The sequence below is a fragment of the Rhincodon typus genome, chromosome 1 (assembly GCF_021869965.1).
Source record: "Rhincodon typus isolate 14 chromosome 1, sRhiTyp1.1, whole genome shotgun sequence".
Classification (NCBI taxonomy): Eukaryota; Metazoa; Chordata; class Chondrichthyes; order Orectolobiformes; family Rhincodontidae; genus Rhincodon; species Rhincodon typus.
Window position 1 is genome coordinate 67,516,529 of NC_063332.1, and position 15,056 is coordinate 67,531,584.

Below are 15,056 nucleotides of genomic sequence, written 5' to 3' on the forward strand. Positions count from 1 at the left end.
GGCCTAGACCCTTCATCAGAAAAGGGGGAGGGGAAGGGTCTAGGCCCGAAACGTCAGCCTCTCTGCTCCTATGATGCTGCTTGGCCTGCTGTGTTCATCCAGCCCTGCACCTTGTTGTCTCGGATTCACCAGCATCTGCAGTTCCTACTATCTCAGAAAGAAACCTTTTTTTGACATACCAAATGAATTGAGATATTTCTATTCATTGTATTGCCTTGTTTATTGATCCCAATCAGATTTACGTCTTTGCAATTTAATTTATTTTTATGTTGAAACAGGCACCATTTGTTTTAATTAAAGTAAGGCTGAAATTTGGTGGGATTCTTTTTTACTATAGTGATGGAATGTTTATCGTCTTCCAGACAATAATTTAAAGATCATACGGATGTGCAAAATTGGCATTGAATTCAAAATTTATTCTGCAGGATTTGAATTTAGGCATTGCCATGAGCAACCTTCTTAAGTATGAAATAGTTGGATTTATAATTAACTTTAGACATTTTTATGTCTATAATTATCTGTTGAAAAAAATGTAAAGGTAAAACTGATGCAGTAGGTCAGTTGACTGCCAGAGAAACTGTGCTTTTTATTTCTGTTGACTTCAATAGGAATTAAAATGGGCCATTTTCAAGGCCAGCAATTGATCAGGATCATTAGTTTTACAACCAAGCGGCAAACTAAAAATCTATCCTCTGATTTTCTTTTTGTTTGAAAGTATGAATGGATTTTGTGGTCAGCAGCAAGGAATGATCCCTGGTATTCACTGGAAAGTTCCCCACAAGGTCCTGGGCTCAGATTTTCATGATAAAAGTGGAATAATACCTGATAATGGGTGGGAGATCAAGATACACTATTAACCTGTGCTTGCTCCTTATTATGTGGGCTGGACAAAAACTATGGTTCCTGCTAATTTAGTTGAGAGTATACTAAGCATATCAGTAAGTTTCTGTATATGTCAGCCAGCAAGTATAGCACTACTTAAAGCCAACCTGCGCCTGTTCTACCTTTGGGTGACTGTCTGTGTAGAGTTTGCATGTTCTTCTCGTGTTTGCGTAGGTTTCCTCTGGGTACTCGACTTTACTCCCACAGTCCAGAGATATGTAGGCTGGGTGGATAAGCCATGGGGAATGCAAGGTTATAGGGTTAGGGTTGGTGTCTGGGTGCGATACTGTTCGGAGGGATGATGTCGACTGGATGGACCGAATGGCCTGATTCCACACTGGAGGGATTCTGTGATTCTGTAGGGATTCTTTTAAAGACTAAGTACATTTGATTGAGACATGTATTGCAAGTGCCTGGAAATCTCTGACTGGTTTCCAGGAGAAGTGACAATGATGTGAAAGGATGTGCTTCAAGGTTCCTGCTGAAGCAATAGAGGTCCTAGGACAGGGAGTGGATAACAGAGACAGGCCCTCTTCCCAAAGGGAGCAATGAAGCTATCTGGGCAGTTACTGAGATGACAATTTGAGCAGATAGCCATGATGGTCAATATAAAATAAGCAGGATGACTATGTTAATAATAATAATGTAACCCTGACAACAACAATCACATGCTATCAAACATAGAGGAGTGGAAGAACTGTGCTAGATATCTGCAATCAACATTCTGAAAGCCTGGCTTTCACACAAATAAATAATGTGGTATGTGAATTTCAGTGCCAGTATAATGCTGGGTAAGCAACCATCCCGAACAAGGAGGATCATATGAAACAGCACATCCTTTCACTTGTTAGCAATAAGCAAGCTACTCACCATACTCAACCAGCTTGCACTTGCAAAACTGACAGCACGGTGTCCAGCATTAAATGTTAATCTATGATTACACAACATTTGCTAAATAATTTTGAGTGTGCAAAGATTTATTTGACAACCAATTTAGGATTGTCGGTTAGGCTTGCTGTGTGGCCCATTTGTGTGTACTGGAAGCTAGTCAAAAAGAACATATACCATTCGTTTTAACTCAACAAGAAAGGTGATATGCATTCTCTGGTTCATTTCTCAGGACAGTGGCTTATCTATTGAAAATCAACATGTCTGGGTAAAGATTTAAATAAAGTTTGGTTTTAATGTACGTCGTCAACAACTGGTACATTTTATCCACGGTAACACTTCTACCAAGGTGTCAACCAATCAGCACTCTTCTCGTATGATTTCAATGTTGTTTTCCCTTTACATTGTTACATCTTGTGAATTGTCCAGATGAGTGCAAACTGAAAAGCTTCAACAAAATATGTCTTTTCTCAGCAGTATTCAAGTACAATAAAATGTTTGTTGCATTGGCAGACTGATGTATGTCAAGGAATGTGGAGGAATTTGGCATCAACTTGTCGCTGTGTGCTTTGCAAAGTCTTTAAGAGCCCATTCTTTCTAGCATGGCTAATTCTATGACAGCACTTGCAGACCAGATTGTGCTGAAGCATCTGAGAGTTGATGCATCAGTTTCTATTGCAGCGCAGTCAAAGATAACCAAATGTCTTGAGTGCTGCAGTGGAAAGTCAATTATCATGAAAACTCAGCCTGCTGCAAGCTCAGGAACAGGCTTTTTTAGTTCTGATAATGTGAAAAGTTAATGCTGTCATAGAAAAGGATCGGCTTGTGGAGAGTGGTCAGAATATAATAGTATTTCATGTTCTCTTTGGAAGTGCAATACTTAGTCTGATCTGATATAGTGACTTAAACTTAACAATCCCAAAGAAATGGGAAGTGGAAGGTAGGATTGTAGGTGAATAGTGACACGCATTTGGGGAAATCTTTCCTAATTCTCAGTAAATATATGTTCCATTGAATGTCTAATAGAAAGAAGAACTGCTCTGGCTAACTGAGGACATCAAATTGCAGGGGAAGAGATGGTGGAGAATGCCACAAAGGTTAATTGTTTGGTAGTCGATTAGTAACATTTTAGAAATAGCAAAGAGTGATTTGAACAAAAGGAGGGTTGTCCTCTGTGGAAGCATCGTCGGATGAAGTGATGGGCATCCTGGCTGAGAGGAGATTGAAATGACTGCTTTACTCCTTGTCCTTCTCCTCAGCCTCAGCCCCTCCTGATTGAGCAAGGTTTACATTTTTAATCTACCTTTACAGAGAAGTGTGGTAATTTGCTTAGGTTCATGCTAGGTCAGTGATTTCTAGGTTGATTCCATCAGCAAAAACTGCAACAATGCATCCTGTGGAAGGGCAAGGTACATCTGACAGGAACTTTATTTCCACATTTTACTGCTCGTGTGTGAATGTCACAACTTGCTGCCTTTACCTAATAATAACAGTGAGCATTGACAATTTTGGCATTATTGTTACGGAACATTCCAGGCCAGTGTCATTTGGTGCCTATTGACTTTGTCCTGTTAATATCAATCATTAACTTAGGATGTTTACATGACCTTACCATTCCACGGCTGCATGGCAACCAACCAGGGTAAGTTCAATGGCTAAAGCTCACCACTGCAATACAGGCATGAATCCATACCTTACACTGATTATCCAGGGAGGTGTCAGTGTAGCATTTAGTGTTTGCAGGCAAGGCAGGCAGATAAACTATGCTTTACTCTTTTTCCTGGTTGAAGCTGGTGTTGTACACGTATATAGCGTGTTTACATCAGTTTGAGAGAAGGTTGACTGATTTAAAAAGATGTGGGCGTCGCTGGCTGGGCAAGCCTTTGTTGCCCGTCCCTAGTTGCCCTGGAGAAGGTGGTGGGCTGCCTTCTTGAACCACTGCAGTCCAGGAGCTTCTAGGATTTTGATCTAATGACAGTGAAGAAAAGGCGATTATATTTCCAGTTCAGGATTGTGAGTGTTTTGGTGGGGAATTTGCAGGTGGAAATGTCCCTATGTATCTGTTGCCATTGTTCCACTCAGTGGAAGCAGGCATTGATTTAGGATCTACGTCCTAAGCTAAAAAAAGCATGAAATCAAAAGTTAAAATTAAATTTAAATTTAATTCTTTGTCCTTGTCTTTAAGTCCCTTCACAAACTTCCAGCATCTGATCTTAGCAATCTTCCTCCGGTTTGCATCCAATAAGCCATTAGCCAACAATCTCTTCCTCTCATTTCAGGTGACAGTAGCCCTTTGGCATGAATGGCAACAGGCTATTCTGCTGTGGAAGAAATTACACTAAACTTGATTCTTTTCTCACCCAACGTTCATGTAAATGTTGAAAGGTCAATCTGTGGTAGGGATAGAGACCATGGTTAGGATTCTTGTATTGTAGAGATAATCTCCTTACTTCTGAGCTATGGTCCGGGTTTGAGTCCTACCTGAACAGGATGATTAAAATCTCAGAAACCATGGTTGAATGTCAGTCCTTGGACACTTATAGATGTAAATGGGTGCCTTTGAACAAGGACAGTGGGAGCCTTTTTCCTCTGATGGTGATGGCCAGCACGAGGGGACATAGCTTTAAATTGAGGGGTGATAGATATAGGACAGATGTCAGAGGTAGGTTCTTTACTCAGAGAGTAGTAAGGGCGTGGAATGCCTTGCCTGCAAAAATAGTTGACTCGCCAACTTTAAGGGCATTTAAATGGTCATTGGATAAACATATGGATGATAATGGGAGACAACAAGGTGCAGGGCTGGATGAATACAGCAGGCCAAGCAGCATCATAGGAGCAGAGAGGCTGACGTTTCGGGCCTAGACCTTTCATCAGAAATGTTCCCCCTTCCCCTCCCCCATTTCTGATGAAGGGTCTAGGCCCGAAACGTCAGCCTCTCTGCTCCTATGATGCTGCTTGGCCTGCTGTGTTCATCCAGCCCTGCACCTTGTTGTCTCGGATTCACCAGCAATTGCAGTTCCAACTATCTGGGATGATAATGGAATAGTTTAGGTTAGATGGGCTTCAGATTGGTTTCACAGGTCGGCGCAACATCGAGGGCCGAAGGGCCTGTACTGCGCAGTAATGTTCTATGTTCTATGTTCTATGTTCTAAGGTTGAGATCTGATAACTCAGCACAAACTGGGAATCAGATCTAGAAATACTCAGCTGGTCAGATAGCATCTGTGAAGCTTAGAATTCTTTTGGTTTTAGTTTATTAATTCATGGGATGAGGATGCCACTCGCTTTATTTATTATCCATCCCTAATTGCCCAGAGGACAGTTAAGAGTCAATCACATTGCTGTGGGTCTGGAGTCACATGTAGGCCAGACCAATGGTAGATTTCTTCCCCGAAGGACATATATGAACCAGATAGCTTTTACAACAATCAACAGTAGTTACAAGGTCACTGTTAGGCTGGCTTTTTATTTCAGATTTTTATTGAGTTCAGATTTGTCCAGAGATGTGCAGGTTAGGTGGTTTGGCCATGCTATATTGCCCATAGTGTTCAGGGATGTGTAGATTAAGTGAGTTATGGGAGATGGGTCTGGGTGGGATTCTGTGAGAGTTGGTGTGGACTTGTTGGGCTGTTTCCACACTGTACGGAGTCTAGTCTAAGTCATTTCACTACCTGCCATTGAACCCATGTCCCCAGAAAAATAGTCTGGGCTTTGAATTTCTAGTCTATGCCACTACCTCCCTTGATTGTAAGGTAAGAAGGTATTATGCCCAGAAGTATAAAAATAATTGTCATAGGTTTCATTTTTAGTTAAAGTATAATGTAATCATTCCTCAGTATTGTGTTGTGATATTAAATTCATTTTAGTTTCAGGCAATAGATGGGTTAAAGATTAAACAAATGCCATTCCACTAAGCATAAACTTACAAATTGTACAAACAAAGCCCATAGTAAAAGGAGAAGTATTATATTAGAAGAGGCAAGGCACAACTTAATTTTGGAAGGCATGGTGTGAAATGAGTTTTTGAGCCGAAGCAACTTTGACTTCACATTGCAAATCTGTTACCATGGAAACACACCTCTAGCACATGTAAAATACCTCCTGAAGTTATGTTAATCAGTAACATAATTTTAATCAAAATCATGATTGTGGGAGCCAGGGAATAAGTTGTAATATTAAAGGGGCAATTTAAATGCAAGCTGTTATTGTTCATTTGCTACTTAAAATAAAAACTTGCATTTCCATAGAACCTTTTCACATTTCAGAAATACCCTACAGCATTGTGATGGTCACATTTTTGGAGAATACTTGTGTGTTTTGTGAGTCAGAACATATTTTATTTTTGAAAATATGTGATGTAAACTATTTTTCTTGCTAATATTGTTGCAAAAGACAACAGCTGATCCTGTGGGACAGTGTGTTGGAGAAGCAATGCCCTGCACCCTGAAAAGGTGGCTCTGGGTTCAAGTTTCTGTCCTGAGTGTAAACTTTGATTGTGATTATTTTGTTAAACTCAGAGGGCTTAATAGCAACTGAACCACCATGAACATTGGGTGATGTGGAATTTTGAAGACTCCCCATTCTAGACATAGTTGCAGCAAACTGGAGTAAAGTGAGATTATGGAGTAGGTTTTCACTTGCTAACTAAGTGGATTGCTAATAACATTGCCAACTGGATTCTGCTGATTTCAGTGGAAAGGAAAATTGTGCAGTTTCTATAATGATGATCCGTTCTGTTAGAAGAGGTGAAAAATACTCTCTATTTCTATAAAGTTATCTTCCACAAACTTAAATATGCATTCTATAGACAAAAAGATCTACTTTTATTTCCCGAATTGTCAATAAGTTGTGCCATTGTGTTGTAGGATATAACTTTGTTCCAGAAATTTTCCATTGAATGTCAAATTTACTCAACATTGGGTTCAGTATTTGGGTGTGTGCCTCCTTTAAGCTATGGACAGAATTGAAATTAAATTCATACCCTTCGTTAACTAAGTTAATGTGTGACTGGGTTAAACAACTCAGTTGTTTTCAAGGAACATTGGTATGCATGATCAATTTGAACTCGAAAGAACAGAGATTGTAGGGACCATCAAAAAATACGCTGCATTGGAGAAAAATACTCTTCATGTAAGGAGATATGTTTGTTTTTATTTACAGGGCTCATCTTGAGCGCAGGCTTATATTTCTTTCACTTCCTTAATGAAGTCTTCTGGTGACATCAGTTAAAATGATACATTTGGAATATGCCCTTTTCCCTACTGTTTGCCTTGGGCTGATTGCAGGTTGACCTGTTTCATTATTTTCTGACTATCCACCAAGCCTAATAAAATCTCTTTCTAACATATTAAAACATTTTAGCGATCTTCAGAAATGGTCATCTCTTAGGCATTCCTGACAACGTTGCTGATAAAGGCAAAAAATAGTTTACTGACCAATCAACAATATGGCATAATCTTTCAACATAGTGTAGTCAATAAATAACTCGGTATTTGTAAAGTCAGTCTCTCACCCAGCTGACTATCATCAGTACCAGTTTGATTCAATGAGCCTTCATTGCAATTAGAAATAACCCACTTGAAATCTCAAGTCATGTTGTTACCTATTTAGAATAAACCAGCTGTGATCATTCATTGATGTAACACAGTGTGTTTTCTAGTGTTCTTGTGGTGCAGTGTTATTGCCCCACCTCTAAGCTAGAAGACCTGGGTTCAAGTCCCAGAGCTGTGTTGTAACATCTCTGAGGAAGTTGATGAAACTATATAATGTGTTTTTATTTGACATAGCTCAAAGCTATGGTTAGTTGATAGCCTTGAAAATTTCGAGGTGGAGATTTGGCTGTATTTGGGTGAAGGATGCATCCCTGGTATCAGAGTGGAGAGGCTTGAGGTGCCCATGATATTGGAACCACTGGTTAGAAGCGGCCAACCAGTGAAGAGAAACCCTGCCTCGATTCTTGCTGGTACAATGAGGTTTAAATTTTACAGCCTACATCCAGGAAGATAGTCCATTCAGAATCTGAACTGGCCTGGATAGAATAATAAATACAAAATATATCAGGAGGAGAAATGTAGCAACCTCTTCAACAAAACACATCACACAGAATGATGAAATATACTCAGATGAATGATAGAAAATGTGAAATTGTTGGTTGGCATCTGGGGCTGAGGGCTGAGTAAGCCAATCATTCATCTTGTCCTGCAAGGGGAGGCAATGACATAGTGGACTAGTAATCCACAGACTTAGACGATGCCACCTTCCTCAGGGAAGCATTAGAAATGTCCATCATTTTCTCAGTTGAGGATTCCCTGCTGCCATGGTTGATAGGGCCCTCAGCCGTTTGGCCCTCATTCCTTCCCTTCCTTTCCACAACAACGATAGGGACCCCCAGTATTCACTTATCAACCCACCAGCCTCTGCACACAAAGGATGATAAGTTGCCATTTCTGCCATCTCCAGTGGGATGCCATGATCAGACCTTCCCCTCCCCTTACTTGTCAGCCTTCTACAGGGACTGTTCCCCCCAGGACAACTTGGTCAATGCCTCCTCCATTCCCAACATCTCCCCACACTCCCATGGTACCTTTCCATGCAATTGCAGAAGGTGTAATACCTGCCCATTTAGTTTTTGCCCCTCGCTATCCAAAACCTCAGACACACCTTCCAGGTGAAATAGCGATTTATCTGCAATTCATTTAACCTAGCCTAGTGTATTTGCTGTTCACAATGTGGTCTCTTCTACATTGGGAAGATGAAGCACAGACTTGGAGAACACCTACATTCTGTCCACAGAAATGACCCCAAGCGTCCTATTGCCTGCCGCTTCAACATACCTCTGTTTTTCACCTCAACATTTCTGTCTTGGGCCAGCTGGACTACTCCAGCAAGCCTTGAACAATGACATCTCATTTCCACTTGGGGATCTTGCAGCCTCTAGAACTCAAAATCGAGTTCAATAATTTTAGAGCCTGATTCCATCCTTCCATATTTTTTACTCACACCCACGCCTGGCCCTATTATGACATGGGTTGCTTTCAGTACAGCTCACCCATTCTGTCCTGCTCCTGGCTTTTATCATCACTTATTTGGCTTCTCTTCTGCCCTGGCCTGCTATCCCTAATCTCCTTGTTTACCTAGACTTTTTATATGTCTCTCTATCTCTGGGCTCCATTTCCACCTATCTGCTCATGTCCTTCTCCCCCGTCCACCCCCCCCCCCCACTTTGTCTTCAGCATAAATACCACTTTTTCCCAGCTGCTAACTGCTCTGATGAAGAGTCACCAGGCTTGAAAAGTCGATCCTGCTTTCTTCCCACAGATGCTGCCAGACCCGCTGAGTTTCGCCAGCAATTTCTGTTTTTGTTTCACAAAAATCTCCAGATCTGTAGTTCTTTGTTTAATGAGAGTCTTCCAGAAACCTGGGTAATGTTCTGCCCCTCTTGTAGGGGGCATCTTGACAGTGCATCTATGGTGCATGCCTCCTCCTCCCAGGAGACCTTGCTGTGGGCTGGCTGGCCAGGTAATGGGGATGTGCCTGGTCTGGCTGCTCCCACCAGTCCAGTCTTTGAGAGCTACTTTAAAATGCAAAAAAAAAAACACTACACCTTCCCCACCCATCCCAATCTTCAGAAGTGAGGGATTGATCCTCAAAAGGGCCTCTAGGTAGACTCCATCTCTGTTGCTTTCAGCTACCTACTGCTGATATAACTGCAGCAAAGGTATGCCTGTTCATGACAGAGTATTGAGAAGAGGGATCTTGCAGTTTAGGAAGTCTGACCTTTTCTTTAATGGCATTGGCAGGTGCCCATTCCTTCCTCCATTTCCCCCATCTCATCTCCCCACCCATAATGCAGTTAAGTACAAGTCCTGGTACGTCTGAGATTGTCCCAACAATCTTTCAACAGCACGTTGCTGCAATAGCCACACAATAGCAGGACACATTTATTTTTTGCAGTTATCAAGTTCCTTTTGTGCCACTGGGTCAAAATCCTGGAACTCCCTTCCTAGCAGAACTGTGGGTGGTCCCTACCCTTCCTGTGTCCCCCAGTGACAGCAGCGGTTCAAGAGGCATCTGACCAGCACCACCTTCGGTGCAATGAATGGTGACCTCGCCAGGGATGCCCACACCCCAGGAAAGAATTTTAAAAATGTCGAGAAGTAGATTATATTACTTTCATTACTTGTTCTTTAATTTTCAACAGAAAGGGAATATCAAAAGGAGATGACTGTCATCGCTTTGTTGAGAAAACCAGTGATTCGCTTCCAGCTAATTTTACAAAACATGTTCAAGGAGCAATTCAGAGTTACAACAGGTAAAACGTTTCCATGCATTATTGAAGTGATAATTAGGAAGAAACTGTAGTGTTATGAATAATGAATGTACTTGGGAATTACTTTAGTTGTGAGGTGTGAGCAGGTGTTTTGTTGGTGTATTTGCACTGTCTAGGCTCTTATAGATATTACTGTGCTATTGTTCAAAGTAATAAGTCAAAGCCTATGGGAGGGAGGAGGAGGGACAGTTGGGTGGGAATAACTGCTTCTGATTTCCAGTGTCAGGATGGCTGTCTCCATTAGGGTGGGGGTGGGAAGGGTCTGATCCAGGGGCATTCTGCTCACTGGTGGTGGGATGTCAATAGAGTAATTATGGGCTACTCGAAAGCAATTGTACCTGAGACAACTAGTATTTCATTGTTTCATCTGGGACTTGCATGAGGAACCCATAGCTCTCCAATTGCTATCCAGTAAAAACCCACCATCTGCCCTTGTCTTCAAACCCCCTCTGCCCCTCTCAAGCAACCCATTCCCCGCAGTAGTCTTCATCACATGGGAGATCTGATACCGACCGGAAAAGTACCTACTTCTAAATGATACCAAACTCCTGGACAGAAGTGAAATGCTGAGTTGATCACTCAGTTAAAGAACAAGACTGATATGAAAGCCTGAAAATACATTTTGGCTCAGTGGTGGCACTCTAGTTATCAAGATCATATGCTTAAGCCTCAATGCAGAAACTTCACAGAATGTGGGCTGAAATGCCTGAGGATTGAGTGATGCACTGCCAATGTCACTTACCTTTCAGACGAGACTTTGAACTGCAGCGCCATCTTGTCAGAAAACAGCCTGTAGCACTATTTGAAGAAGAGCATGGAAAGTATCTTGATGCTAACACCAAAAGCAGATGATGTGTTAACTTATTTCATTGCTGTGTGTGGGACCTTACTGAGTACAAAATTGATGCTACAGAAGAAGTTGGGAAAAGTCACTACATAATTGGAAGATATTCCTAAGAAAATACAGGGAATGCAGGATTTCTATTTTCATTCTAAAATTACAATGGCTGAGTAAATTCCTATCGTATGATGCAAAGTAACATTTCTTTTCCTTTCAGTAATGTATCCATCGTATCTGAATCACTAAGTGGGCAGACCACACCAACAGACCTTAATCAGTCCTGGTCTGCAATCCAGAGTTATACAACCAGCCTGTCTACAGAGCGCAGTTCAGTATACTCCTGGAGAGATGATGTAAGTATTGCAGGTTGATGGGAATTCTCAGAATTATGACGGGAAGAAAAGACACTGGGATTTTTCTGTGGCGCATAAAGAATGTTAGGGCTTTAGAGAAAGCTGACAAGAATGTTGGGAGTCTGCATGAAAATGTTGCCCCTCAGATCCCTTTTAAATCTTTCCCCTCTCACCTTAATCTTATGCCCTCTAGTTTTGGACTCTGCTACCTTGAGGGAAATGACCTTAATTATTCACCCGATCCATGCCCCTCTTGATTTTATAAACCTTTATAAGGTCACCCCTCAGTTTCTGATGCTACAAAGAAAATAGCCCCAGCCTATTCAGCCTCTCCCTATTGTTCAAACCCTTCAACCCTGGCAACATCCTTATAAATCTTTTCTGAACCCCTTTCATGTTTAACAACATCTGTCCTATCGTGGGGAGACCAGAATTGATTGCAGTATTCCTAAAGTGGCCTAACCAATGTCCCGTACAGCCGCAACATGACCTGCCAACTCCTGTATTCAATGCACTGACCGATAAAGGCAAGAGTACCAAATGCCACCTTCACTAATCTGCCTACCTGGGACTCCACTTACAAGGAACAAAGAAACTGCACTCTGAGGTCCCTTTGTTTGGCAACACTCCCCGGGACCTGAACATTAAGTGTATAAATCCTGCCCTGATTTGCCTTACCAAATTGCAGCTCCTCACATTTATCTAAATTCAACTCCATCTGCCACTCCTCGGCCCATTGGCCCATCTGATCAAGATCCTGTTGTATTCTGAGGTAACCTTCTTTGCTGTCCACTACATCTCCTATTTTGGTGTCATCTGCAAATTTACTAACCATGCCTCCTATGGTCACATCCAGGTCATTTATATGCCTTTCCTCTCTGATGTTGCATTTTCATGGATGAGGCCAACTAAAATCTCAATTGAATCAGTTCAAATAAATTCACTTGGCACTAGCTAATAACTGTTGGCTCGTTCTCATCTTCTTCAATCAAAGACGGTACAAATTACATTCTTAAGAGACATCACTGGCAAGCAATGACTAGTTGTGCTTGGGTTTCAGGAATTTGACAAGGCAAACACACGAACAGTGCATCAGTTGTTCTGGGAAATCGATGAGATGCTATTTGAGGGAAAGGTTAGCAGTCGTACTGAAAGCATTCGAACAGAGTGTCGGGAATGGACAGAACGTTCACCCCAGCTCAGGTCAGTACTTCAGAAATATAAATATGTCACCTACCTCTAGATAGCAATTAACAGCATTATCAACTGAAGCAATACATCAAAAATAGCCATTTATATAGGGAAGATGGGAGAATAAAATAATGGAAGGTACAACCTTAGCCACCCTAGGTGAGCAGTTAACATGCCTTATCAGCTAATTAGCTGTTTTCGGTTGATCCTAATTTCAAAGACACCAATCTGAATCAGACAGAATCCTTCAAATAAGCAGGTTGGAGATCATGGCCATCATTGAGCCCCAATGTAAATTTTAACAGTGCCTGAACAGCTCTGGCTTTCCTGCCAGGTTGAAGCTGCTGAGAAATGAGTCACAATGTGGGCAGCTAATCCAGATGGAAAAGCAGTAAGAATCTAATAACTTTTTGAAATGAAAGTACAGGATGTACTGGAGCTCCAATTTAAATTATGTTGACAACTCAGACCGGAATATGCCATTTGCGTGTTTTACTGGCTGTCTCCCTCTGGGAAGTTATTTTATTGTTCTTTGTGGGGCCAAAATGGATCAGAACTTTCACAAAAGCTTTTAGGTCTCCCTTCCCACCACTACCTGCAAGCCCATAAGTGGGAAAGGAGGCCTAAACATTTTTTGTAGCAGTTCTGATCCATTTTGGCCCCACAAAGATCAGTTAAATAACTGTGGTGGGATGGTGCCTGATATGTTATTCTACTGTTCATTAAAAGCTGGGAACCAATTGTTCTGTGAATATATATACTGGAGTGCTTCATTCACTGTTGCATTGCAGCTATGTGCTGAATAACAATGCATCATTCCACAGCTACATGGGGTTAGCAAGAAAAGGGGCCCTCTTATGGTGCAATGTTAGTGCCCCTGGGCTGGGAGGCACAGGTTCAATCCCACCTGCTCCAGAGGTGTGTAATAATGCATCTGAACAGGTTCGTTAGAAAAATGAATGAAAAAGAAAAGAAACAGGCTCGATGAAGCTTTGAGTCTAAAGTCTGATCATTTTTAATTTATGGAAACCAGAAGTAATCAATTTTCTGCAACTCAGCTGTTGATTTCCTGGGCGGTTATTTTAAGGCCCACCATGTAAAATTCACATATTTTCACTCCCATTGGGGAATTAAAACCTAACTTCTAACAGGGCAATAAAGAAATCTAACATAAAAGCAGAAAATGCTGGGAACACCAAGCAGCTCATTCAATATCGTTAGAGAGAACAGAATTAACTTTAGAGGAATGACTCTTTTATCAGAACAAAACGATCATTTAAATGTGCTGAGATTGAAGAGAACAAAAAGCAGAAAAGCTTTGAAGAATGATCTGTAATGTGTTTAAAAGTGACATGACAAGTAGAAGTTCTGGGATGTACTACCTGAAAGGGCAGTGGAAGAAGATTCAATAATAACTTTCAAAAGAGAACTTGAAGGGAAAATTATGCTAGGTTGCATGGAAGGTCAATACGAGCAAGCTCTTTCAAAGAGCTGTCAGAAACCTGATGAGCGGTATGTTCTCCATCTATGGTGTATCATGCCATGAGTTGATGACCAAGAAGATGATTGCACCAAGGAACTAAAAGAAATATGAGAAACAAGGGATATGTGAATAGTTGAAACAGAGGGTGAATCAGGCTGAAGCTGGAACAGAAGAAATCATGGTGGGGGGCAGGGGTGGGGGAGTGGGTGGTGGTGTTTTGGGAAGTGCAGAAAATAAACAAAACCAGAAAACACTGGCAGTTCCCATAGGTGATGCAGCAGTCAATTACTGAGGAAAGTCTTTACCTCTGAAAAATCACTACACTCTCATTTTGTTGACTCAAACTGCCTGACTTGATATGTGTATCCAATATTCACCTTTACCAGCACCTGCGGTACTTTGCTCAAGAAAAATATGAAATTGGATGTAACCAAGGGTGACAGTTCCTCTGCCAGTATTATGTTCTGACAAATAGCTTTTGGGAACCTGCTCTATAGACCCTTTTATTGTTGTTGCTCAATGATTCCAGTGTTCTCTTTGCTGACCTCCCATCCTGTGCCTCTATATTCTTGGTCTCATCAAAAACGCTACTCTAACTTGCACCAAATCCCTTTCACCAGTCACTTTGGAAGTCAGTGCTATACATTTGGTTCCTTTTGGCAAAGTATCAAAATTGAAATTCCCAACCTTGCTTTCAAACCTCTCCATAGCCTTTCTCATTCTTGTATCTGTAACCTCCTTCAGTCCCAAACCCATTTGCAATCTCATTGCTTCTCCAGTTTTGGTCTCCAGAGTGTCCTCACTCCTAATTGTTGGACCATTAGTAGCAGATGCTCTCGCTACAGGAGTAACTATGACTCTCATGGATGGGTCTCCTGTGGGAGACAGGTCTGACTAGTTAACACAGTGGGCGTTTTGCTGTGACTTTTTCTGCCACAGTGTTAGCTGTGCCTCTTCATTGGCCCCACTGGACACAGCAGTGGCCTTGCCACGGATTGGCCAAACAACATTGTGAGAAAAATCACAAGGCAGTCGTAGATCAGCATGGATCAGGACACTAAGGTGTCAAACTCCAAATAATATGTTGAA

At 41.5% G+C, this 15,056-nt stretch overlaps 1 protein-coding gene across 1 annotated transcript in view; it reads left to right on the forward strand.

Moving 5' to 3' along the window:
* The window catches only part of LOC109916598 (protein FAM149A-like), a 102,054-nt gene that overhangs the window by 47,692 nt on the left and 39,306 nt on the right, over positions 1–15,056 (forward strand). The window contains exons 2-4 of the mRNA XM_048603506.1: positions 9,971–10,081; positions 11,158–11,293; positions 12,354–12,496. Of these exons, the coding sequence (XP_048459463.1) occupies positions 9,971–10,081; positions 11,158–11,293; positions 12,354–12,496 (390 nt within the window). The remainder of the gene's footprint in view (positions 1–9,970; positions 10,082–11,157; positions 11,294–12,353; positions 12,497–15,056) is intronic.